Below are 26,553 nucleotides of genomic sequence, written 5' to 3' on the forward strand. Positions count from 1 at the left end.
TGTAGATCGTAAGCTCCCTCTCTAATTTTGCACGAAAGAGTTTATTTAGCTCAAGTTCTCTCTCCCTGTGCTCAGTTATTCTAATTTTCCTTTTTTTATTATTTTTTTTAGATTTATAACTCGAGCTATACGTCGCATCCGCCGCGTTTCTGGCGAGCGGACATCGCGTCACTTGGCAGTATGCGCCATCTGGCGAATATATTGAGCAACTGCATTATAGGGGCACCTCGCTGAGATTCAATTGCGTTTTGGTACCTAGCAAAATCTCACAGGCAAAAAATCACTATCAAGAAATGCAGCATTAAAAGAACAACAGCTGAAAGATTGATAGCTACTTGCCATGATGTAAAAGTGCATCAAAGGAGAGTCACATTAACAAAGCACCCCATACGGATGGAGGAAAAAAAATTACAGACAGGCACTTTAAGAGACACCGATATGGGGTCTTTTAATCACGATTGAATTTTCTCGCTTGAGAGATGGCTCTGTGTTTACTTATGCGATTATTTCTGCCATTCAGGCTACTTTAGTAAGTCTGTAAATTAATCGCTAGGAAATATTTGTCGAGTTGAGTTGGGTTTTTTTCCATGTGTTTTTTTTGTCAAGGATTGTTACCCGAATCTTTATTGGTTTCCTAACTCGCTAGCAGAATTTGCAGTTGAACTTTATGTTGACGTTACCGTTAGCAAGAGACAGAGGAGAGAAGAAAATGGATGTTTACCGTGGAATCAACAACGATTCAACCAAACAACAAGAGAGACAATACCATTTATTATCTGAACTTCAGTCCCTTGCCAAAGATTTGCCCAGGTGACAAGACATTTTGGAATCTGGTCAATGTAGCTTGTCTACGCTACACGTTTCCGTGAAAGTATTAACTAAAATGATTTGGGCATGAGTGATTCATTTTAGCTGCACTGCTTAACATGCATTTAAAAAAAACCAAGTCAAAGATGCTGTACGTCTGAAAGTGTTTGTTTGTTTTTTTTTTGTTTTTTTTTTTTTGTGCAACTTGGATTAGCTCCTCCCAACAACGCCTGACTTACAACACACTAAGTGACCTGGCCCTGGCACTCATCGATGGAACAGTGTATGAAATAGTGCAGGGACTCCTTGACATTCAACACCTGACAGAGAGGAACCTGTATAATCAGAGACAAAAGCTGCATTTTGAACACCAAGGTTTGTCATCTTGCCTGTCAAAAATGTGTTTTAAAGTGTGCAAATGTGCAGTTTGTTTTGTATTTGTATGTTTTCTTCTTGTTTCTTTATGCTTAGTGCTCAAGCAGGATTTGACTCGGAAGCACAAGGAGGCCCTGCAGACTTGCAAATCTCACAACCTTGCACTTCTTAAATCTAGTCAACAAGTGGAGTTAGAAGTAAGACGCTAGCTAATAATTTTTCATGTTAAAAATCCCATGTTCGGGCATCCGAGTAGCGTAGCAGTCTATTTCATTGCCTACCAACACGGGCAACACAGGGATCGCTGGTTCGAATCCCCGTGTTACCTCCGGCTTGGTTGGGCGCCCCTACACACACCACTGGCTGTGTCTGTGGGTGGGAAGCCGGATGTGGGTATGTGTCCTGGTCGCTGCACTAGCGCCTCCTCTGGTCGGTTGGGGTTCCTGTTCAGGGGGGAGGGGAAACTGGGGGGAATAGCGGGATCCTCCCACGCGCTATGTACCCCTGGCGAAACTTGTCACTGTCAGGTGAAAAGAAGCGGCTGGTGACTCCACATGTATCGGAGGAGGCATGTGGTAGTCTGCAGCCCTCCCTGGATCGGCAGAGGGGGTGAAGCAGTGACCAGGATGGCTCGGGAGAGTGGGGTAATTGGCCAGATACAATTGGGAAGAAAGGGGGGGGGGGAATTTAAAAAAAATCCCATGTTCTTGCCACATTTACACTACATGTTCTAGCACTACAATACTGAAACTAATCTGTACTGGAATTGCTGTGGGTATTACTACCAAAGTACTCTGGTCGTCAGATGGTTGTGTATCATGCTATCAGGCTCTGGAAATCCGTGTGCGAGAGGAGCAAAGAATGATGGACAAGAAGATTGTAACTGAAATGGACCAAAAGGTGTTAGACCAGCAGAACACCCTGGAGAAGGCAGGGGTCCCTGGGTTCTACATCACCACCAATCATCAGGTCAACTGCCACATCCATCTCACTTAAACTTTCTCTTAAATGCATGCCAACGCCACATAGAAGTAGCTGCACCTTGCGACATTTGTCATTTGTTCAGCAGATGGCAAGAATGCCCTAACTGCAATTTCTCTCAGGTCTTATGGTTCCTCTGTGTCATTTCAGGAGCTGACAATGCAGATGAACCTCTTAGAGATGATCCTCAAGCTTCAACAGAAGTTGACACAGCCAGGAAAATAATGAGAAAGAGGACTAATTATACCAAATCAAAGATAATAATGCCATGTGGCTATTCCAGTAATTGAGAGAATCGTGGTTCTCCTACCCATAGTGTGGTTACACTTGTTCTACTGTTCTTTGAAAAGCACCATGTTCAGCAAATGCCCTCCATCAAAAAAGAAAAAGAAAGAATCCTTACCTTGCTAAAGCCTTCCAGGGAGATGTGGTATCTATTCAATTCATAAGATAAAAGCAAGCTGTATCATGATGTGGACTGCAGCTCATTTCAGCCGGAGCACCTAGAGTACTGGGTCAGCCTGGAGCTGCATCCCCGGAGCAAGTATGGGGTATCAACGCTGTGATTTTCTAGTTATGAAATGGGCTCTTCTGCAGGCCATCTGGGTGCTTGTGGAGCAATCAGGTACTTTAATAGTGTGTTAATTGGATTGACAAACTTATTGGACCACTGAGCCACCTAGGAATAACAGTATCGTACGGACTCAAAGAAGGTTTAATCGGTTCATCTGGATACAATGTTTATTGACAGATATGTTTCATTGCTCATCTAAGTGACCTCTTTTAAACAAGGGTGGGGATACCTGCAGTCAGTTTAGACTGAAGAGGTCACTTAGACGAGTGATGAACATATGTCTAATAAAAGTTGTATCCAGATGAACTGATTCAACCTTATTTGATTTTCTTACATGGATTATTGAGCATATATAAAGACAAGTATTGTATGGACATAATTTTATTTGTGATTTAATATCAATGGGAGCGAACCTTTGTCTACTCGATGTCTATTTTCATAAAATAAAGTTAACTTTAAACTCACAATATTTGTGTTTTGTAAAACTGTAACTCTTGTAACTCTTACCTAGCAGCTGTATTCCTGTAATAGTTTCTGCACAGGATGTGGTTGTATGTAATGTAAGTGGATGCTCGTGATCTGCATTTAATTGCCAATAGGGCAATTGGATGATTTTTTGCAGACTAAAAATAAATATTCAGTGGTAAAGACGTTATGTCCAACGAAATACTTGCCCGTCTGAACACCGGATTTTCATCAAAAGGATGAATGCGCTACTGTGTCTTTAAGAACCAGTTCCCTTATGTTGGTGTTGTTTGAGGTGTAGTCCCACCTTCTGCGTTATCAGATGGTGTATCCCGTCCTCCAGCACACAACCTGCTGTACGGAGGCGTGAATTGAGCACAACGGTAAAGCAATTTTTTTTGTACAACCAATGTAGTCGTTTTGCATATGCCTTTAATAATAATTTAAAAATATATATATATTGAAAGGTTGCATGCTGAGTCGGCAAAATAGAGAACACCTGACTCAATAGTTAAAAGCTGAAATACAACTCAGTTACATCGAGCCTCTTCCAGGATAACGATAATGAATTATGCCCCGCGTTGGCTTGCGTTTCCATGTTGGTGTAAATAATTAATAAAACATAAAACAGCTCATATCCAATTCACCGTCCATCTTTTTTTCCCCGTTGCACCACACCAACATTGATATCATAAGATGCGGCGAAATGTTTAAAATATATTCATATCGGCTGCATGTTCCGTTAGTTTGCCGCGGCTGCTTATTTCTCAAGGGGAATTAAACATTACGTAATTACATCATGTAGTCGCCATATGCCCGCCGAGCGCAGTCATCGGATGTTGCGTCCCTGAGGATGATGAGTGTTCATGTTCGTAGCTTGCTGCCTGATGAAAAAGCTTGTGCATACAATGTACAGCAACTTAAAAAAAGGAAATAATATTATCTTTGATTGTTGTATTGCTTTAGCGCGGGGCGGCGGGCTGGCTCTTTTTTTTCTCTCTCACGTTTTTGTCAACCTGTATGACGTGGCGTGACTCAAATGCCCAAATGTTTGCTCTGCATTGATACTTTCAGAATCAGGTACAAGTCGCGACAGACCTCCGATCCGCGTTTTAAAACGACAGGCTAACCGAGTTTAGCGTTTCGTTACTTGGTGGTCGCACATGTACCGTTGTGCAACTCAATCTCAACCTACAAACCTCTTATCTCTGCTGTTGTAAGGATCGCAGGAACATCTATTTCACCGCTATAGATGGAAAGGTTAAGGGAAGTGTGTGTGTGTGTGCGTGTGTGTGTGTGTGTGATCAAAAAGGTCTGTGATGGTCCATCAAACAGCCTTCCACTCAAATGTTCTCGAGGAAGATGCTGGCTGGGCCCTTACACGTTATTCTCTGTAATATGCTCAGTTAATTGCCAAAATAGAAATACAAAGAAGAATACTTTCAGTCATTGCGGGACCAGTCTGTCAAGCGACCCAGATTGCATAAACCCTCACTTGTTTTCTTATTTTCATGTGAATGCTTATTTGCCTCTGTGCTCTGTCCTGCAGGTTAGCTGAACAGAAGTGGAATGGGTCCTGTCTGACTTTTGCAACACCATCCTGCCCAGCTGCTGTGTCCTGTTCTGTAGCTATGGCAACGTGTGTGACAGGCTGTGCACCAGCGGTGCGTTTTTGTCAGAGGGTAAACCGGCTCAAGACACTAGACAATGACATCATGGCGACATCGCTTAAGCGCTGCCTGTCCACCTTTGACCTCACTCTGATGGGTGTTGGTGGCATGGTGGGCTCCGGGCTTTACGTTCTGACAGGCACAGTGGCCAGAGACATGGTGGGGCCTGCTGTTATCTTATCCTTCCTTTTTGCAGGTGTTGCTTCCTTATTGGCTGCCTTTTGTTATGCTGAGTTTGGAGCACGCATTCCCAAAACAGGATCTGCCTACATGTTCACCTATGTCTCTGTGGGAGAGATCTGGGCCTTTCTCATTGGCTGGAATGTCGTCTTGGAGAACATGATTGGTGGTGCTGCTGTTGCACGTGCATGGAGTGGCTACCTAGACTCCATTTTTGACCACGCCATTCAGAACTTCACTGAGACACACGTCATGCAGTGGAATGTGCCCTTCCTTGCTCATTATCCTGACCTGCTTGCTGCGGGGATTCTAGTGGTTGCCTCTTTTTTCATATCCTTTGGAGTTCAAGTATCTTCTTACCTCAATCACATCTTCTCCACCATAAGCATGGGTGTCATAGCTTTCATCCTGGTATTTGGCTTTGTCCTGGCTGAACCAGCCAATTGGAGCCAGAAAGAAGGAGGTTTTGCCCCTTTTGGATTATCTGGAATATTGGCTGGCTCAGCCACTTGTTTCTACGCATTTGTGGGCTTTGATGTTATTGCTTCCTCAAGTGAGGAGGCAAAAAACCCACAGAAAGCGGTTCCAATAGCTACAGCCATCTCACTGGCCCTGGCAACAACAGCCTATATTCTGGTTTCTGCAGTACTCACTCTAATGGTACCCTGGCACACACTGGACCCCAACTCAGCACTCGCAGATGCATTCTTCCGCCGTGGTTACAGTTGGGCTGGAATTGTCGTGGCAATCGGTTCCATCTGTGGTGAGTGTCACTTTCCCTCAACTAGAATGTTACTGTAGATATGCTAGGACTGTGAACAGAGGTAAGGTTAAACTTACTTTATTGTCACCCATGGGTGGGAGAAAATTGTCTTGGGGATTGAGGGAACTGCTGCATCAACAATAAAAACATTACAATAAAAACACATTAAATAAGGACACGCGCAAACATTAACCTGAGATAAAACAACCGAGCAACTTAGTCACAAAGACATTCACACCTTTAAAATGTACAAAGATTCCCTTGGGGGTGTCTGGCTGGCGCGGTGGTCCATTCCGTTGCCTACCAACACAGAGAATGCCGGTTCGAATCCCCGTGTTACCTCCAGCTTGGTCGGGCGTCCCCACAGACACAATGGACCCTTTTAGAGCCTACGTAATGATTACGTCAGAGCGTCAGCTGGAGGCAAAACAAAGCCGGAAGCGGTAACGTTAAATACGAATCACGTCCTCAGGCAAGCGTACATCATCTAGCTAACGTTAGCGAACATGTCTTCATGCTGTGTTTTTGGGGGCCAGAATCAAAGAAGTAAACTAAACTTTTAAGTTTGATCGCATACCAGCTGCCACTCCCAGTCAAAAAGATCGGCGACAAGTGTGGTTAAACGCGATATGACGAAGAACATTGCAACCATTGGTTTTATTTGATGTAGACCAATGAACTAGTCAGAAGAGTTGTGATACCCGTTCTGTATCATTCTGCTGAGACTTATGATAATAAGACTTGGTATAATGCACTTTAGATATAGTTTTACTTGACTTGACAGTGAACCTAAGCCTGGAAGTAATGACATCTTAAATCATTATTTACTCACTCAACTCTAGTTTAACTCTCACTTTGTTTCTCTTGACAAAGAAACAACACCTTTTCTATACTGATACATGCCTTTAGCACTGCTACTGAACCTGCTGACTTTGGCTGGGACTGCTGTCAACTACCTTGTTGTAAGCTTAGGCCTCTGGAAGTTGATCTCCCGAACTCTTGCTGGTTTGACCTCTCTCCTGGTTTGTTTCCAGGGGCGTTCCCCCGATGTGGCTGCTCTGTTCTCCCCATCCTAACATACAGCTCCACCTTAAACAGTATTGCTGCTGCATGACTGCAACAAGACCCTAGGCTGGAATGTGAGATGGGAAAATGAAAATGAGTGATTGATTAGAGGTGGTTGCAGTAGCCTAGGCCCAATTGGAGTAGCACTAGTTAGTATAGTTAGTAGTAATGTTAACTTACTTGCTAATCTCATAACATAGCAAACACTTTCAAATATGAGATGTAGGTTACTTACCCAGCCGTGCATGTGCAGTTCGCCGCCTATACGTAGCCATTTGTCCTATTTACAGTAACCCAAGGCTGATACATGGTTGTCTTCTGGCCTTGCCGCTGGCTGGGCAGAACTTCAGATCGCACAACACAAAACTCACTTGTTAAATCTTTGTACTTCAAGTCCTGTACATGACCATTCAGGACATAGTAACAGGCATCTAAAGATTTATACGCCCTCAGTTTCTCTCTAGTAGACACGCTTGGTTTCTCTATCGGGTAGGTGTAAATGTCTGGCCACTCCACGGTAGGTAATCCTGTCAAATCGTCCATCCATTGAGTGAGCGTGTATGGGTCGGCCAGTCTGGTCCCGTTGGTTAATGTTAACCTTTTCAACTATGACTTGCGGTCCCGGGGAGAAAGCAACTGTACATATGCAGAAATACGCGTTTCTTCGTCCATCGTAGATATACAATCCGATAAAACTTGTTAGCCGGCAGCTAGCTAGCTAACGGCTTCCCTTAAATGTCTCAGAGGGGAATGTTTTGCCTCCAGCTAAGCTCCGCCCACAGAAAAACGTCACTATGTTTACTAACAGAAAAGGGGTCTATCAGTCGTGTCTGCAGGTGGGAAGCCGGATGTGGGTATGTGCCTTGGTCGCTGCACTAGCGCCTCCTCTGGTCGGTCGGGGCGCCTGTTCAGGGGGGAGGGGGACATCGGGGAAATAGCATGAGCCTCCCATGCACTATGTCTCTTTGGTGAAACTCCTCACTGTAAGGTAAAAAGAAGCAGCTGGCGACTCCACATGTATTGGAAGAGGCATGTGGTAGTCTGCAGCCCTCCCTGGCAGAGGGAGTGGAGCAGTGACTAGGACAGCTCGGAAGAGTGGAGTAATTGACCAGATACAATCGAGGAGAAAAAGGGCAGAAACCCCCCCCCTTCAAAAAAAACAACTCACAAAGATTCAAAGGCATACTTCTCAGAACATTCACATCTTAGTACACAAATTACAAGTAACAACACACCTCTCTTTACATGCTTACAAGCGCACAAGTGATTGGTGGAACCTGCAGTTATCTTAGAGCCTCGCTGCTCTTCTCTCTATGCTCCAGAAGTTGCATATTAATAAGTTTAACTGATAGAATAAGCGGTTTGATGATGGGTGGATGGATGATAGAAGGACAAATGAATGTTTATAACAGTTGTGCTCACACAAGGTGACCCTGCACCTCCTTCCAGAGTTCATTAACACATACTCAGAGTTCAGCACATGGGAAAGGTCAGATAAAATCTTTTTGGCCTGCCGAATAGTGGACTGCTCAAAAATGTCTTGGGAAGTGAGGGGTGTGGGCCTTCCCATAATCTCCCCTGCTGTTTTAACCAGACTAAATAATTGAGTTTTAGACTTGATTTTTAGGTTTCCAAACCAGTTGGTAATACCATAACATAAGATGGACTGTATAGTAGCTCTATAAAAAAATTAACATAAAGTTCTTGCAGACACCAAAAACTCTGAGTCTCTGAAGGAAATGGAAGCGCTGATGGATTCTCACACAGACCCTTGCCACATGTGTGTGCCAGTTAAGCTCACTATCAATGTGGACCCCTAACTACTAATAACAAGTGACCTGTCTAATGTCATGGCCATGTATGGCAACAGAGCTCTGGGGCCTCATGTATCAATCATTACTATGGGCAAATTTGTTCTTACACACCCATGGAATTTTTTAGCCCTCAAATTGTCTGACAGTCAGTAGCAAAGCATGATGGTTATTTGTAGTTCCTTCCTCCTAACATCTATTGTCTACCTCTTGCAATGAGCAATCACCCAGGCCTGCAAAAATGTTTTAAGCAGGGTGTGGATGAATAGTGTTAAAAGGCAGAACTAAAATCAATAAAAAGCAGTCTGGCATATGCAACAGGACTTTCTAAGTGTTTCAAGACAAGGTGCAGTATTGTGGAGATGGCATCATTTGTGCTGCAATTTCTTATATAGGCAAATTGGTACTGATCTAGGGCTGGTTCCACCTCCCTACATAGTTCCTCTGTTATGAGCCTCTCCAATGATTTCATAACATTGGAGGTTAAAACCACTGGCCTGTCATTATTTTCTTAGGGACAAGACTATTTGGGTACGTATAGAGAGTTGAAAGAGTTGATGAGGTATGTGTTGACTGCAGTCTGCAGAGTACTGTGTTTTTCTTTACACATCCTAATAATGACACTCTGTTCCCCATATCCAGCCATGAACACTGTGCTGCTCTGCAACCTCTTCTCACTCCCCCGGATTGTTTATGCCATGGCGGAAGATGGACTGTTCTTCTCCTTTTTTGCTAGAGTCAATCCTGTCACCAAGGTCCCTGTCAATGCTATTCTGGTGTTTGGTATTTTCATGGCCATCATGGCTCTCATCTTTGACCTGGAAGCCCTGGTCCAGTTCCTATCCATTGGCACTCTCCTGGCCTACACCTTTGTAGCCGCCAGCATAATTGTGCTGCGCTTCCAGCCTGAGAAAACTTGCTCCAAGGAGACTGCCACCACATCTCCCAACACTAATGCTGAGCCCTCCCCTGCAGCCACTGAATCTCAAACTATAACTGAGAACAGTGGGGAAATGGAGGAGTATGAGTCCTTTTCTGACAAGCTTCAGTTGGTGGAGCGAGAGAAGAAAAGGGAGCGCCGTGGAGTGGGGCAGCTGAGGGCCTACTGGGAACCCTACCTGGGGTGGCTGCTGGGGGACTTTGAGCCAGGGGAGGTGGTGGCTTTCTGTGTGCTGGCTCTGATGGTGAGCTCAGTATCCCTCTGTGCTGTTCTGGAGTTTGGGAACAACCAGCTTCAGCTGCCAGTCTGGAGCTTCACAATGCTACTGGTGATTTTTAGCCTCGCTTTTGTCATCAGTCTAGCACTCATATGGATTCATGAGCCCCAAACCAAAAAGAAAACCTTCCAGGTAAGCTCCTTGTCTAGTTTACCACATTTTAAGGGTATGCACAATGGTAGCTGAGTCTCCCTTTTTCCCGAAGAGATGTGGTCAGCGCTTCAGAGAAAATGAAAGCTGTTACAGTGATTTCTATTAGAGTCAGATGCTTAGGCATGACCCATATTATGTTCCCTGGCTGTAATAATTAGTCACACAATATCTCTCCAAGCCAAACTATTTTGTGCTGTGTCTTTATGTATGCTCAATTGCTGTCTTATGGCACAAATTAAGTTAAAGGAAAACACTGTTGTTGACAGCAACAACATATGTCAGCAGTGTGACTGTTTTTTGTTTTTCTTTTCTAGGTGCCCCTGGTTCCATTGATTCCAGGTACAAGTATCCTCCTTAATGTGTTCTTGATGCTGAAACTTAGTTCCCTCACCTGGGTCCGTTTTGCCATATGGATTGCCATAGGTAAGGAGGCACCAGAACTGATGCAGAATATGGAGCCACAAAGAATTTATGCTTCTTCTCTACAGTTAGGAAAATTGTGTCTTGCCAACAGAAAAGTGATTAGTTCAAATATGTTTAGCTTTAAAAAAAAAGGTTCTATTTTTTCAGCAAAACAGCAGACAACTTTCTCTGTGTAGCTCCATACTGCTCGGCATATTTGTTAAAAATAAGCTAATTCACAGTGCATACATGAAATAGGTTATGAACATACTCTTTGGAAGAAGTTCGAATAGTATGTAATACTTGTGTTTGCCTGGGATCATAATATCAAATGTATGAGGTGTAATTTTTTTACATCATCAATTTATATAAGCTGTGTGCACTGAAAAGAGAGAGAAGCCTGTATTCCAAGCAGACCCAGACAATGTAAACATTGCTGATTCCTTGGAAGTAAAGAGGACCATTGTGTAAAGTACAGTTAACGTTATTCCCTGCCTCCATCACCTCTGCACCAGTAAACCATTTAAATATACCTGTCTAATATAGCAAGCTGCATGCTTATGGATTACTATACTTGAGAGGGCCTTTGGTCAAGCTCTTGGAGACCCCAGTGAAAGCCTAACCGAGATATCACAGCTGAGTGAAAAGTCTTATACTAAAGCCTCTTGTGTGGAATTTATTGTCTTTTCAGTTTGACAGCTGCTCCAATTAAGAGACATGGGATTTTGCCCTGATTGTTTCATATGTTCCCTAGGTCTGTGTGTGTATTTTGGCTATGGGATCTGGCACAGTAAGGAGGGCTTGCGAGAGCTTCAGCCCAAGGACATGGCTGCCAGGTATGTGGTGTTACCCAGTGGCAGTCTGGTAGAGACAGTGCAGTCTGTCCAACCAGATGGACAAGTTGACACCTCATCTCACCACATCAGCCCGACTACCGCCGTGACATCTGAGGAGCATCTGGAAAAGAGATGATGTATAATCAGCCATATTGTCACTTACAGTGGGCCAGTATTATTTGTCTTCTCCCATTCAAATACTGTAAAATTACTGCTCCATGTATCTCACTCCTTCCATCATGTGACTGGCCTGACATTATGTTTACTGCCACAAGTCAATTTCTTGCTCTGCATATGTAAGCACACCACAAGGTGGGATGCACACTGTCTTGTTGTGAAGTATATTTGTATATCTTGTAATATTGGAACATAGAGAGCTTTATTACTGTCCTTTATCTCCCAGCAAAATAGTGGCATATCCTTTGAAACCAGCGCTTTTCTTGCATCCTTGCCAGTTATACATATAACCAACTCTGATCCCTAGGGGCTTTCTTTGTGACAAACTGTATTTTCAGTCAAGTATACTCAGCGGATAATTTTTTAAAAATATTACAAGGAAGATGGGCAGAAAACAAAGCAACAATTGCCGCAAATTTTACTATTTTCTCACGTTAACAATGGGGAGGATGTCCCACTTCATTGCGGTAAAATCACCCTAAGTATAGTAGCATTCCATCTGTTGCATGTTTTTCGAGCACAGGAATGCATAGATTTAGTCTGTACAAAATGTATGCAAGTTCTTTGCCTTCTCTCCTTTTCTCAACCTCTTGCTTTAGCCCGAAGCCTCAGGAGAAACTACAGGCTCTAGTCATGTGGATGCTCTTAGACTCTCAGACCATCTTGTTCTTTTGGTTCCCACAGGCTGTCGTTTCTACAGTGGTTTCTGACTAATTGTTTAATCTAACAAGATAATTTATTCATTTTTCTATAATGTTCAGTGTTTTGTTTTTACATGTTGTCATTACTCATCTTAGTGTGGTTTGTCTTAGTGCCTACCATTGTTGTCTATGTGTGCCTAAGTAACTCTGTTATATGAATGGGCAGTAGGCCCTGGCTCCGCCTTGGTCATCACTGGTTCGGCATCGCCTATTAGATGGGTGAGCAGACCTTTCAGTCCTTCACTTAATCCCTTAACTTGCATCCCATGACCTCTTCTTTTTTTCTTTTTCTTTTTTTTTGTCACAGATCTTCAGTTTCACAGGGTTTTCCCACACACACTTCCAAAACAGCAGCCCCTTTTCCAGTTTCCCTCTCTTGCATATGATTAGGTATTGAAATGAATGGATTAATGAGCTCTTGTTTGTCATTTTGTCTACATTCCAAAGGTAACCCTAGAGCTAATTAGATTGCTGGGTGAACGGATGAATAGGTAAATAAAGCAAGCACAAATCTACTACACAGGTATATATACGTATATATATATGTATATATATACGTGCATATATATATACACACACATATATATATATACACGTATATATATACACACATGTATATATATGTGTGTATATATATGTATATGTGTATATATATATGTGTGTGTATGTATATATATACACGTATATACACGTATGTATATACACGTATGTATATACACATATGTATATACACGTATGTATATACACATATATATACACGTATATATATACACGTATATATATATATACATACATACATACACACACACATACACACACACACACACACACACACACACACACTTAACATATACTATATGTACAGGGTATGATGGTGGCAGACCAGGATCAGTTGTTTGTCAGGAGGGATTATGTCTCATCCCTCTGCGGTCTATGTAATCCAACAGATATTGCTGCTGGCCCTGCAGTTTGACCCAGATTATAGATGAGCACATTTACCACTACTCTAACTCACTGTACTGGAGTACTGTCACCGCTTTTTAAGATTACACTCACAGCCAAAATGGTGAAAACTGCACACGAGGCTCTCAAATTCTTTTATTTCCAATTCAGCCATTCACTTTCTGTGGCTTACATTTCTTTAACTTGGGGGGGGGGGACGCCAGTATTTTACAATATGTATTTATTTCACAGTGTGTGTATTTGTATGATATACATTGGAAACCAATGGCCTTAATCAATGCATAGTGATTTCCAAAGCTTTTGTGATTTGTATGATGGTTTTCAGTTAGTGTAGCACAAATTTTCATGTATTTCAGTGTTTATATAAAATACCATGACAGAGAATAGATGAAATTGCTGTAAAAACTCAGAACAGAATGTAGGAGGAATGGGGACATAGTAATTGCAAAAAGGATCCAGTGGACTTTTATATAACTTTGCACACTGATAACTCTTATATGTGTCTATAATTTTGTGTCTCAGCAATGTTTTTGAGATGGGAGCCGGCGACGGGTCTTGGCATGGGGGTGTTTTTAGGAAGCTAAGCATCATCTCACTTCTTTGAATTACCATCTCTTTCTTTTTTTGACAGGAAGCACAGTTATTTAGGTTCACTGACTGTTTTCTTACTTCTATATAGTGTTGTATGCTGAACCTGCACATTAAAAACTTCAGTCTTTCTGTTGTATAAACTGCAAATGCCTATGTTGTCAGTTAAGAATAAATGTTTTGAAGCAGAACTCACTGAAACTAAGTGAAACTTTATAGAAATGATCAAACCGAATTGAGATAAGCTGAATGGGTAAGCACATAACTATTAATACTGTCCTGTTTTAGTGATTGCAGCTATTTGCTCTGAACTACCTACATGTATATGTAGTATATGCATTTTAACTAATTCCCCCTTGAGTTACGATGGCACCTATAATGCTGTCAAAGGGAAAATGAAAGAAAAAAATATATACACACAAGATACAAGATATAAGACCTGCTTCACTCTCCACAAGATCTCAAAATAACAAACGTGATCTTTCTGTTGATTAAACAGCACTTTTCACCAGATACAGTTAAACATATTTCAGTCCCACTTAATTGTTATATATTATTAATCATTCTGAATAAGGTGTCTTCAATGCGATAACCATGAATAAAGTACATATTTTAATATTCCAAGCAAATAAATCCCTTTGTTAAAGTGAAAGCAATTGAAGGATTAACCTTAGCTCACAAATTGTCATTCACTGGATGAAATCATCCTGATAAATCAGATGGTCAGTCACTTAATATTGGGGGAAGATTTATTACGTCCCAGTTGATCAGCTGTTGGCAGATAGTATGGTAAATACACTGAATTTAGCATCATTTGAATTCATGGTTAAACTAAAGCACATATACAAGAATAAAAATGTGCATTTGTCAAAGGGTGTTTCTATACAATTTGCGAGCCAGGCTCCCTGTTGGATTCAGATTACACCACCTGGCTCATGGCATCTCACATGATCACTGAAGAGTATTAACTGCAGTGTTTGGTGTTAAGAAACAGCAAAAAATAGCAAAAAAACAAGCATAACCTACAACAAACCATGCGGTCTTGGTCTTGACACAATGTTGAAAAAGCAGATTTCTGTCAATCTGATGAAAAACAAAGGGGAGAAGATAATCCGCGGAGCATGAATGTTCTGATGTTGCCACAGGACCCTCCCTCATCTGGAAGACACACAACTTACAGGGTTCGGAGGTATTGTTTGCATGGTAGAGGAAGGTCGGGCTAACCACCTGCTCAGCCAGATCCGTGTGACTCACCTGCCCTGAATGATACCTATTCATGTCGTAAATGATGGAGATGTGCTTATTGCCTTTCCAGCATCCCAGTATTAAACATTAATATAATGGCCCATTTTATAGCGGCCCATTTTCAATAACAGAAAACAAAAGAGGATTTAATCTACTTTCTTGATAATGTGTTCACGTTACATCCATCACACACAGCAGTTTGGGACATTGCAACTTTATACAACAAGAGGTTTGGAGTATGTGTAGACAGTGCATCCACAGTGGTAATTTACAATCTTTGCATAGTCCATCTTCATTGGAACTGCACATTTAAAGACACACTTGAGAATGGTTTGATGAATAATGGAAATACTAAACTTAATGGCGTGGGAAAAAGGCAATAAAAAATTGAACATTCAGTACGAGGATACGAGGAATGTATGATGAATTGACATAATAATGTGAGCCTTAAAAGGGTAAACTTATCTTTAGAGGCCAATTTTTTGGCACCCCCCCTTTTCTCCCAATTGTACTTGGCCAATTACCCCGCTCTTCCGAGCTGTCCCGGTCACTGCTCAACCCCCTCTGCCAATCCGGGGAGGGCTGCAGACTACCACATGCCTCCTCCGATACATGTGGAGTCGTCAGCCGCTTCTTTTCACCTGACATTGAGGAGTTTCACCAGGGGGACGGAGCGCATGAGAGGATCACGCTATTCCCCCCAGTCCCCCCTCCCTCCCGAACAGGCGCCCCAACCAACCAGAGGAGGCACTAGTGCAGCGACCAGGACACATGCTCACATCCAGCCCGACCAAACCGGAGGTAACACGGGGATTCGAACCGACAATCCCTGTGTTGGTAGGCAACGGAATAGGAACCGCTATGCCACCCGGACACTCCAAAAATGATTTCTAACTTGACCATGTCTTCAAGATTAATTTCTTGCTTTGGTTCATACCGTTAGCGCGGATAATGTTAGCACGCCGTGTTTTGCCGTTGGTTTTAGCAGCGCTCCTGCCTCGGCTGACAAAAAAAGGTGGGCAAGAGGCAGCCGAGGGAGCGGAGGCCGCAGTGAGCACATGACCCTCTGGCCTAATACCCCCCGGACCACTTTCTCCTCCATCTGCTCGCTTCCTCTGCATACCAAATTGCAGCTCTTCTGCACTACTACTCCCCCTGGTTTATGAAAAAGAAAATAAAGAGATAGCAGAAATATAATGTATCGCTTAAACATTCCAAAAAAACAAAAACAAAAAAACCCACATCTGTTGAATTTTCATATGGAAATGTGATATTTTTGTCAAATTAATGTCTTTGGACTTACAGTTGACTCTTCCGTATTGGTGCCACGTCATTTTCCTCAGCTGACATGTTAGACAGGTGCTGGTTACATATTTGTTCAGTGGAGGTTCCCTGAAGAAAAAATATGGCTTGCTTTTCAGTTTGAACAAGTTCAAGTTGCGCAATATCTGACAGGCCATGACTAAGTCAAAAGGCATTATACACAGGCATTATAATTGATCCATTAATTCATATTGTGCTGCAAATGCATCTTTGTAATAACACTTTTACAACATATTGAGATCCAAATTCTACTCATTGTAATCACCCACCATACCTTAGCAGCATTATGTTGAGCTCTTTCCCTCAGTTTGGAAAGAGTGCTGTGCAGGTTAACGTTCTCTTGCTCCAGAACCCTGATGCGAACGTTGTTTGCCTGTAATTGCTGCTCCATATCAAACAGGACATTCCCGGTACCTTGTAGAAATAAATACGACAATAAGTAAAGTTCTGTGCGGGTTTACACCGCTGCCACAGCCACTGCTGTCTTTGAATATAAACTCTAAAATCCGCCCGTCAAACTCATGTACTGTCACTACAGTTGAAGTTTGGTTTTCGATGGAACTGTTTATCACAGTCTAAATAAACATCAGTAATTAAGGGCAACATTATTTTATAAATAGTTTTGCCCTTAATTACTGATGTTTATTTTGCCTCCGTTCCCTACCCATCTGGCTCGCCTGCACTGCCTCCACATATTACCAGTGCTCAACATCAGTTTGATTCCAAAGTACTCATAATCCCTTGCTGAATTAGCAATTCAGTAAGATTAAGTTGGATTGAATATTCATCTCAATTTTGCTGCATTAAGGCATGTTTGGGTTTTTTCCAGGTGCTCCGGTTTCCTCCCACAGTCCAAAGACATGTAGGTCAGGTGAATCGGCTGTACTAAAATTGTCCATAGGTGTGTTTGTGTGTTGGGGGGGGGGGGCTGTGATGAATTGGCGGCTTGTCCAGGGTGTCTCCCCGCCTGCCGCCCTATGATTGCTGGGGTAGGCTCCAGCATCCCCGCGACCCTGAGTAAGGATGAGCAGTTTTGGTAATGAATGAATATATAAAGTAAATCCAAAAAACATGTTTCAAACATATTGTTTTGCATATACTTTAAACTGATTAATCCACTTTTGAGAACTTTGGAAAGAACGTTGGTGAGACATAACAAAAAATAACGATAAGTATCTCAAAGAAGGTTGAATCAGTTCATCTGGATACAACGTTTATTGACAGATATGTTTCATCACTCAACTAAGTGACATCTTCGGTCTAAACTGACTGCAGGTATCCTCACCCCTTATAAACAATACAGTACAATACAGTGCCTAATGACCGAAACCATCGACCAATTTCATATGCAAATATGGGTTTGACCTTTAACTAGAGTTTCAAAGGTCGCATTGCTTCTGATACCAGAAGCAATGCAGTATGAATGTGTTTAAAATATTGGTAGTATCTATACTTTTAATGATTTTGACTGTGGTGTGTTTTTATTGATTCTGTATTAAATATTATTGTAAATAAAGTGTCAAAGGCCCTGTGTACTATTCACTGTACTGTATTGTTTATAAGGGGTGGGAATACCTGCAGTCAGTTTAGACTGAAGATGTCACTTAGTTGAATGATGAAACTTATCTATCAATAAACGTTGTATCCAGAGGGAACTGATTCAACCCTCTTTGATTTTCTTACCTGGATTATTGAGCATCCATCTATCTAGCAACACTAAGGCAAACATTGTTAGACATGTAAAGTAGACCTGCTTTACAAATAATGGGGATGAATCAAAAGTGCTTAGTATATATTAGGTTAATCTAAAACATGCAAATTTATGGCCAAAAAGACTTACCTTAGTGAAAAGCCTTATTTCAAGCTCAAAAAAGTGAGAACATCATGCACTATTCATGTGGGAAAAATAGTGATGGAAAACTAATGCTTCATTTGTATAGATTTGGGTAAGATCGGTGGATCGTTTGCACTGCTAACAAGTCCCTACTCTGTGGTTGTGCCTCCGGGAGTAGGGTGAGCTCTGGGAAAGCAACAAGCAGTCGCTCCCTTTGGGTGAAATTCTCCACTTCTTCCCTGAGCAGAGCTATACTGTGTTTCAGCTCATCTACATGAGCCTCTTGTCTCTGCTTTTCCTGCTGAAGTTCTGAATGCAAAGCCTGTTGGAATACAGCATTGGAAAGTGAGTTGTTCAGCATCTCAAGATGTGTATTAGTCACTGGGTACTAAAATATACCTGTTTTTGGTTGAACTGTGCCAGCAGTTGTTCCTTCTCCTCTGACACACATTTCAGTTGATCCTGTAGCTCAGTCTGTCTCTCCTCGCTTTCTCCCAGCTGTGTCTGTAACTCTTCACACTCCTGGTCGAGAGCACCCACTCTCTCTAACAAAGATTTCTGCTTTGCCTGCATTGACTGGGCAAAAAAAAAGAGTGTGATCACAGTACTTCCATTGATCCTTTTCAAGACACTCCACAAACAGAGCAACTATACATGGGTCTGACTGTCGAGGCATTCCACTAAATACAACAAAACAATTGGAAATGTGGCTGTGGCGCCGACCTCTTGTTGATGACAAGCACTGCTGTACTTGGCACTTTCTTTGTCAAGAAGGAGTTGAGTTTCAGAGACTTGATGCTCTAATAGTTGTGTCCTTTCTTCCAGTTTAAGATGGGTTTCTTCTGCTACCTGCAAGGTACTTATTTTGTCCTGAAGCTCATTTTTCTCACACACTACCAAAAAACAGAAATGATCAGAATCTACTAGAAAACAATGTTCCTACACCAAACAGTACACTCATGTATTTTGTTGTCCTGTATACTACACTATATGAATTAAGGGACATGAATGAATACAATTCAAAGCAATCTCTGTAGTGTAAGTGTTACATGTCTTACAGAGGTTGAACGGATGGTAAACTCCATCCTCGATCTCCTTACCAAAAGCATTTAATGTTTTCAGTTGTAAGGCTAGTTCTTCTTTCAGTCTGGAGTTGTTGTCCTCCAATGACAATATTTCTGCAACAAAAACAATAAAGTGGCCACTGAGTATATCATAAAAATAGTTTATACCAAAAACAGTCAAAAGTTCCTTTCATATTTATTTGCAAGTTCATTGTACCTTTCTTCAGTTGTTGTTGTTCCTCTTGTAACCCTCTCTCTATTTCTTTTGAGGATCGTTGTGAATCCTGCAGTGAATGCTCCATCTGTAGTATGCTGGTTTGGTGTTTAGCAATTTCCCGCTTCAACTCCTCTTGTGCTCCCTCCAGCTGAGACCTGAATCTCTGACACTGTGTTTCTGCCTTGGTTAGTCTATCTCTTAGAGGTTGCACTGTCGCCCGCACCTCTTGAAGATATTTCCCCAGCCGGCTTGTATCTTTGTGCTGTTCTTTGGCCCACTGGGTAACATCACTTGCAGTCAGATGGCCTGGCTCCAGATTTTCTTCCACAGCCACTAGGAAGTGTTGCAGAGAAGAGGGGAGTCCCTCACTCCGACACAGTTCTACCAAAGCATCCCCTGTCTGTCTCAGAACAGACTGTACCTGAGCACAAGCATCACAGGGGATAAGGGACGACTCCTTTGTTTGGCAACTCACATTATGAGTATCAGTGGAAGTAATAGCGGCGCAAGAGGAGAATTTGTGGTTATGGCAGTCTGACACAAAACTGACATGATCCTGCGGAACAAAATTAAAAGTGCTTGATGAGGATAATACAGATGAGCACTGTGTGCCAAGATTACTCCCTGAGCTTGTGAGGGACAATGTTGATGATAGTGTTGCTGTCTCGTCACAGTTGAATTTTGTTTTTGTCTCCTTTAGAATGTTTTTGCAGGTCCCCTGATAGAATAAAGAGAACATGGTAATAAGTGCATAGTGGCATTTGGCTAAGTGCTGATGTTTTACTTTAATATTAGTTGTTTTCTTTATTATCCAAATTGTCGGAAACTCGTAGGCATACCTTTAGGTTACCAAAATGAACTAGATTATTCCAATAGTGTCTGGCCACAAGACCAAGAGAGACACATCCTTTTCCCTGGGCGTCTTCTCTCCTGTGTCTATCACTGAATTGCTCGGCATGAAAGTTGAAACTTTGCAGAAGAAGCAGCAGTCTATTTCAAATCGGGGGGGGGGTGTAAAAAAATCCAAAAACTTTATGATTTTGTAAAACGATTTCTTAATTTGATGCAAGATTAATTCCTCACCTGTCTATCACCAACTCCAGCAGGACAATGTGGGAATGCTGATTGAATTCATCCTCCCCGTCCACAAAGTCGTATCGGTCCAGAAGCGACACTAAATCGAGATTACAGGAGAGTTTGTCCGGGTACTTCCAGGAGTGACAGCGGACGGGTCCGGTTCTGGAGAAGACCTCCAGAACAACGCCCTGCAGGTCGATGATATCTCTTCGGAGACTTTCAATACAATCTTGACGGCCTAAGAACTGACTCATTTCGAGAGGAAAAAAAAAGGTTGGTCATTCGTAACGTTATATCTGTTTCCAGCAGTGTGTGTTTATGTATGGGGGGTTGCAGTTGACGCTATATCTCCATGGTAACCCCAAGAAAGAACAGCAAGTTCCATAATGCTTTGCAGCTTGTTTTCGGAAGTAATACACCTCCATAGAAGAAGGCCGGTCGGCGAAAGCGCTGCGTGGAAAATTTACGAAATCCTAACAAATTTAGGTATTTGTCTTTTGTAGTTTCCGATAATACAACGCTATATGGTATTCATATAAAGTTCCCTGATTCTTATCACCGTTTGTCATTAAGGGTAATTTTTAGATAGACTCAAAGAGAGAACCACCATGCCGCCTGGGCCTGTTCAAATTGTCCAGCCGGACTCCAACGGCAAGGTAACAAGCTAGCGCCTGCAATCTCATTTTTTCGCAGTATTGTTGTTATGGAGTGACAAGTATTGAATATATGTATTGGATTTTAATCCCGGTGGACCTAATCATGTAGGGACCAAAATGAAGAAATGTTGACTTGGCTAAGGATTTGGAAAAGGCTAGCAGCCTGGCGAGACTTTCGCCATCATTGTCTCGATTGAAATTCTGTTGGTTGGATGTATTCGTTTGTAACTGCACCCACTATCTAAAAGTACAATTAACCGCTAGTTTACAATATATCGTAAAATGCACAAATTGAAAATTGGTAGATTTATATAAGTGGGAGGAAAGACTGTCAAATTAGCACGCTAACTGGAATTGCTGTCTGCTGGAATGAGCAGAGTCGACGCGCGGCGACATGGGTTACAGACACCGGATACTTAAGTTTTGCAAATTTGTGGCGTCCTTTCGATTGGGATTTCTAAACGTCCTCTCATCATCTAATTGAATAACAGCTAAATCCATGTTGCGAGACAAATTTGTTATTTAAATCATTTTGACATATACATTTACAATAATGTTCTGCGATGAGCAGAAGCTACATTATTGACTGACGCTGGTCAGTTTGTGTTGACATTCAGGTATAAATCAACACTTGGAAGCTGTTTCAGTCTATTTTCAATAATGTATATATATTTTTTTCAATCAGGCTGATGAACCAATAGAAGAAACTCCAGCCATCAAGCCCATTGTTGGTATCATCTATCCACCTCCTGAAGTCCGAAACATTGTTGACAAGACAGCCAGTTTTGTTGCCAGGTTGATTTCTTCATCTCAACAAATTGTTTTGGATTTTGTGCAACGTGAGCCTGTTCTACTTTTATGTGAATGTGAAACTACTAATACACTTGTCTTTCAACAGGAATGGGCCTGAGTTTGAAGCAAGAATCCGTCAAAATGAAATTAATAATCCAAAATTTAATTTCCTCAACCCAAATGACCCTTATCACGCCTACTACCGTCATAAGGTCAATGAATTCAAGGAGGGCAAAGCACAGGAACCGTCTGCAGCAGTACCTAAGGTTATGCAGCAGGCTATGCAACAGTCCCAGCAGCTTCCACAAAAGGTAAAATCAATTAATCAATGTATTATGACGCTTTATTGGTTCTTGTACACAAATTTTCTTCTTACTAATTCAAGCAAGGGTTAAGCAAATGTTTGCTCATACAGGGGATTTGTGTGTTAGTGTCCTCCCATTCTACTGCACACCCCAATCTCTATACCAAGGTGCTACTCAAATGAAACTGGATTTTTGTACACTTCCATTTCCATTCTGTAATGATTTTTAGTTTGTTGTTGGTTCATAGCAGCTGTCCCTTCTACCAATAGGTGCAGTCCCAAGTGATCCATGAGACAGTGGTTCCCAAAGAACCGCCGCCTGAGTTTGAGTTCATTGCTGATCCCCCGTCAATCTCTGCATTTGATCTTGATGTTGTGAAACTGACAGCCCAATTTGTTGCTCGCAACGGCCGCCAGTTTCTCACTCAGCTAATGCAAAAAGAACAAAGGAACTACCAGTTTGACTTCCTGAGGCCACAGCACAGCCTTTTCAACTACTTCACTAAACTGGTGGAACAGTATACCAAGGTAAACTGAAGTGATTTGCCTTAACAATATAATTTCATAATCCATTTTTGTTTTTATCCTAACCTGTGGTTTTTGATCTTGCTGCCCACATTATAGATTCTGATCCCACCCAAAGGTCTGTTGTTGAAGCTGAAGCGAGAAGCTGAGAATCCAAGAGAGGTGATGGACCAGGTAATCCCTTTAATCTGTGAAATTTATTCAAAAATCTTAATAGTAGCAGTTCTTTGAATTGTTCATGTTAATCACATGTCTTGCTGCACAACCACCAGGTGAGGTACCGTGTTGAGTGGGCAAAGTTCCAGGAGCGTGAGAGGAAGAAGGAGGAAGAAGAAAAAGAGAAGGAACGAGTGGCATATGCCCAAATTGACTGGCATGACTTTGTAGTAGTGGAGACAGTGGATTTCCAGCCCAATGAGCAAGGTAGTAAAATTAACATAACTTAACACGAGCAAAATTTGGTCTACAGATTTATTTAAAAATTGAAATTGTAATTCTAAAAAAAAACAAACACCAGGCATGGCGTAACAGAAAAGCACATAAGAAGAAAACAAGTATATACACAATGATAATATTTATCTAATCTTTTATGTTAAAACTGGGTTTTAACAAATGACAGCCATGAGAAGGCAAAACCAAATTTAGAATAAATCATCTCTGTTTGATTGATGTATCTGCAGGCCACTTCCCCCCACCCACCACACCGGAAGAACTTGGTGCTCGCATCCTGATCCAGGAGCGCTATGAGAAGTTTGGCGAGAGCGAGGAAGTAGAGATGGAAGTTGAAAGCGAAGATGAAGACGATGAGCATGAGGATCGGGATGAAGGCCAGCCTTCGCAACCTGATCAAGACACACAGGTGCAGGACATGGACGAGGTATGTAGACCAAGAAAAACACTGTTGTTTGTCAGAAACACTTTATGAGCCATTTATTCCAATTGTAGTGTCATAAGATATCAGGTTGTCCTTTCTTCTCTGTTTTCCCTAGGGCTCTGATGAAGAGGATGAGGGTCTGAAGGCACCTTTGCCACCAGACAACCCCATGCCACCCCCACTGCCTCCTACTCCAGACCAGGTTATCATTCGCAAAGACTACGACCCAAAAGGTAAAACATAGTTGGCACCAAGGGGGAAAGCTGAGAACAACTATCATTTGTAGAATGTACAATACCTTGTATTCTTGAGGCCAGTAGGCTTAATTATTACCTGTTCACCTTAGCTTCCAAGCCCCAGCCTTCAGCTGCAACTCCAGATGAATACCTCATCTCGCCTATTACTGGTGAGAAGATCCCAGCAAGTAAGATGCAAGAGCACATGCGTATCGGTCTGCTGGACCCCCGCTGGCTGGAGCAAAGAGACCGCAGCATCAGAGAGAGACAGATCGAGGATGAAGTTTATGCCCCTGGTCTGGATATTGAGAGCAGTCTGAAACAACTGGCTGAGAGGCGTACTGATATCTTTGGTGTGGAGGAGACAGCCATTGGTAAGAAGATTGGTGAAGAGGAAATCCAGAAGCCCGAGGAGAAGGTGAGTGCAAAATTGGATTATGGTTCATTTTTTTTTATTTTCATTTTTTTATAAATTACAAGTAACTTGTTTGGTTCCATCAACATTGTGGTTTATCGAACAATTTTGCTTCTCCCGTCTCTCCTTAGGTCACTTGGGATGGTCACTCCGGAAGCATGGCACGTACCCAGCAGGCTGCACAGGCCAACATAACCTTGCAGGAGCAAATTGAGGCCATCCACAAAGCCAAAGGGCTCGTGGGGGAGGATGATACTAAAGAGAAAATTGGCCCAAGCAAGCCCAGTGAAATTCATCACCAGCCTCCCATTCCCTCCTCTGCCCCCAATCTTCCTAAACCTAACCCTCCTATCACAACTGTGCCTCGCCCACCTCCCTCTGTAAGTCCCTGTAAAAGCTGTAAATCAATTAAACAAGTTAATGTCTTTAAAAAAGGTTTTCTGTACACATACTGAATCTAATATCTATCTTTATGCTCTGGTAACAGATGCCACCTCCAGTGCGCACCACTCTCCTATCTGCTGTACCTGTGATCCCAAGGCCAATGGCCCCTGTTGTGCGTCTTGCCCCTGGGCAAGTTTTGACACCCATGCCTCCTATGATTCATGCTCCCCGCATTAATGTGGTGCCAATGCCACCATCAGCACCCCACATCATGACTCCTAGACCACCCCCCATGGTGGTCCCAGCTGGTAAGTTTTATTTCTATATAACTTGGAATTCCTTTTCAAAACACATGAATAATCAGGTTTTTTTTTTCTCAAATTATATGTCAACCATTTAAAACAATGATGGCTATTTCTACAAAATGATATAATGGCAAAAAAACCCAAAACAAAACTGCATTTTAAGCCATATGAAATAATTGAGGTTCTGTGTCACAACAGTATGACTTTAAGATACACGTTTTATAGGCATGAAGTACAGGCAATATTCTTCTAAAATGGATGTGATTGTGCAATGTTCATAAAAGAACATTTGATCAGTGGTAAACAGCTGTGTAGCTAAGCTGTTCTTTAAATCCATCTCTTTATTTCTCCATTAAATGCTTTTACCCTGTCCTTTTTTTCCCAGCATTTGTCCCTGCTCCTCCAGTACCACAGCCCCCGAGCTCTACCCCCGCTCCACCTTCCCATCCACCCCCACCTCATGAGGACGAGCCTGTCAATAAGAAGATGAAAACAGAGGACAACCTCATGCCAGAGGAAGAGTTCCTACGCAGAAACAAGGTTTGCTAGTGTTTCCACTCAGCCATCTTGAAAATGTGAAACCAAGGTATTATACCATACTGTAGCTGTAGGGTGTCCCCTGGTTGCACTTCAACTGTCTGTTTTACTTTCAAGGGTCCTGTTGCAGTCAAAGTACAAGTACCCAACATGCAGGACAAGACCGAATGGAAGTTGAGTGGACAAGTGCTCAATTTCACTGTCCCCCTTACAGATCAGGTATGAAACTCAGCTGATTTTTCCTTTGTTCATGTGCTGTTGCTCAGTGTAGGTTAATGCACCAGATTTTTATGTGTTTATGTAATTTCTCTACAGGTTTCTGTCATAAAAGTCAAAATTCACGAAGCCACAGGTATGCCAGCTGGGAAACAGAAGTTGCAGTATGAGGTAAATATTTTTCTCCTAACCTTTTTGTGAATAGTATAAAGTGTCTTCTCTGCTTTGAATTCAAGATGGATGCAAAATGACTTTTATGAACTTTTCTCCATTTCTAGGGCATTTTTATCAAAGATTCCAACTCACTGGCATATTACAACATGACTAACGGTTCAGTCATTCACTTGGCATTGAAAGAGAGAGGTGGGAGAAAGAAATAAGCCATGCAACAAGAAGGACATTTTCTTTTCTTTTTTTAATGAAGTTCCATATGTTGTTGGGTTTTTTGCCAATCAATGTTTAAGTTTGAGCTTATTTCTCAATATTATCTTTCTGTCTTTACATAATTTTCATTTGTATGTCTACAACCTCTAGTCAGAAGTCCTGCAACAGGGCAAAAAAAAAAATCTGAAACTTTATTTCTTAACATCAATTCAAGTGCATGGATTAAATAATTTGTAGCCTGGCAATGTTCTATGCTGTGCTTGTGTCATTCTGTAAAGAGCATGTATAGCACCATTTATCAGTTGAATAAATTAATAGTGGATATAACTAGTTTTGTGTCGTTTTGTTTCTAAATCATATCTTGCTGCAAAACTGGGCAATGTGAATAACTCGCATATAAATGCTGATCCTGCAAGTGTAGATAAGACGGTCCTGCT

General features: G+C 41.9%; 4 protein-coding genes across 5 annotated transcripts; 3 read left to right on the forward strand and 1 right to left on the reverse strand.

Annotated features, from left to right (window-relative positions):
* The first annotated feature begins 451 nt into the window (after positions 1-451).
* Positions 452-3,220, forward strand: dgcr6 (DiGeorge syndrome critical region gene 6). The gene is made up of 5 exons (XM_056292358.1): positions 452-810; positions 1,022-1,182; positions 1,279-1,379; positions 2,011-2,151; positions 2,314-3,220. The coding sequence occupies exons 1-5, from the start codon at positions 668-670 to the stop codon at positions 2,386-2,388; spliced, it is 621 nt and encodes a 206-aa protein (XP_056148333.1). The 5' UTR covers positions 452-667; the 3' UTR covers positions 2,389-3,220.
* Positions 3,221-4,833: 1,613 nt separating this feature from the next.
* slc7a4 (solute carrier family 7 member 4) lies at positions 4,834-11,435 on the forward strand. Its single transcript, XM_056279629.1, has 4 exons — positions 4,834-5,815; positions 9,334-10,040; positions 10,376-10,484; positions 11,218-11,435. Exons 1-4 carry the CDS (start codon positions 4,834-4,836, stop codon positions 11,433-11,435), a joined length of 2,016 nt encoding a protein of 671 aa, XP_056135604.1.
* Positions 11,436-20,490: 9,055 nt separating this feature from the next.
* ccdc157 (coiled-coil domain containing 157) lies at positions 20,491-20,742 on the reverse strand. The gene has a single exon (XM_056295312.1). The coding sequence runs from the start codon at positions 20,740-20,742 to the stop codon at positions 20,491-20,493; it is 252 nt and encodes an 83-aa protein (XP_056151287.1).
* Positions 20,743-20,900: 158 nt separating this feature from the next.
* Positions 20,901-26,433, forward strand: sf3a1 (splicing factor 3a, subunit 1). Of its 2 annotated transcripts, XM_056280712.1 has the most exons (16): positions 20,917-20,974; positions 21,062-21,144; positions 21,830-21,939; positions 22,043-22,247; positions 22,511-22,768; positions 22,865-22,939; positions 23,038-23,188; positions 23,446-23,642; positions 23,755-23,872; positions 23,986-24,293; positions 24,422-24,670; positions 24,778-24,982; positions 25,365-25,519; positions 25,634-25,735; positions 25,832-25,903; positions 26,011-26,433. In XM_056280712.1, the coding sequence occupies exons 2-16, from the start codon at positions 21,097-21,099 to the stop codon at positions 26,110-26,112; spliced, it is 2,355 nt and encodes a 784-aa protein (XP_056136687.1). In that variant the 5' UTR covers positions 20,917-20,974; positions 21,062-21,096; the 3' UTR covers positions 26,113-26,433. The 2 variants fall into 2 exon arrangements, with proteins under 2 accessions (XP_056136678.1, XP_056136687.1); XM_056280703.1 differs by having other exon boundaries at positions 20,901-21,144.
* The last annotated feature ends 120 nt before the right edge of the window (positions 26,434-26,553 follow it).

This window comes from Lampris incognitus, chromosome 1 (assembly GCF_029633865.1).
Source record: "Lampris incognitus isolate fLamInc1 chromosome 1, fLamInc1.hap2, whole genome shotgun sequence".
Classification (NCBI taxonomy): Eukaryota; Metazoa; Chordata; class Actinopteri; order Lampriformes; family Lampridae; genus Lampris; species Lampris incognitus.

What these genes read in the sequence shown, in the direction of transcription:
- dgcr6 (XM_056292358.1), top strand. Translation starts at nt 668, where the DNA reads ATGTTGACGTTACCGTTAGCAAGAGACAGAGGAGAGAAGAAAATGGAT. An exon ending in CTTGCCAAAGATTTGCCCAG is followed by an intron (nt 811 to 1,021) that starts GTGACAAGACAT and finishes AACTTGGATTAG; the next exon opens with CTCCTCCCAACAACGCCTGA. An exon ending in GCTGCATTTTGAACACCAAG is followed by an intron (nt 1,183 to 1,278) that starts GTTTGTCATCTT and finishes CTTTATGCTTAG; the next exon opens with TGCTCAAGCAGGATTTGACT.
- sf3a1 (XM_056280703.1), top strand. Translation starts at nt 21,097, where the DNA reads ATGCCGCCTGGGCCTGTTCAAATTGTCCAGCCGGACTCCAACGGCAAG. An exon ending in CAAGAGAGGTGATGGACCAG is followed by an intron (nt 22,940 to 23,037) that starts GTAATCCCTTTA and finishes CACAACCACCAG; the next exon opens with GTGAGGTACCGTGTTGAGTG. An exon ending in TTTCCAGCCCAATGAGCAAG is followed by an intron (nt 23,189 to 23,445) that starts GTAGTAAAATTA and finishes ATGTATCTGCAG; the next exon opens with GCCACTTCCCCCCACCCACC.
- slc7a4 (XM_056279629.1), top strand. Translation starts at nt 4,834, where the DNA reads ATGGCAACGTGTGTGACAGGCTGTGCACCAGCGGTGCGTTTTTGTCAG. An exon ending in CCAAAAAGAAAACCTTCCAG is followed by an intron (nt 10,041 to 10,375) that starts GTAAGCTCCTTG and finishes TTTCTTTTCTAG; the next exon opens with GTGCCCCTGGTTCCATTGAT. An exon ending in TGCCATATGGATTGCCATAG is followed by an intron (nt 10,485 to 11,217) that starts GTAAGGAGGCAC and finishes TATGTTCCCTAG; the next exon opens with GTCTGTGTGTGTATTTTGGC.
- ccdc157 (XM_056295312.1), bottom strand. Translation starts at nt 20,742, where the DNA reads ATGAGTCAGTTCTTAGGCCGTCAAGATTGTATTGAAAGTCTCCGAAGA.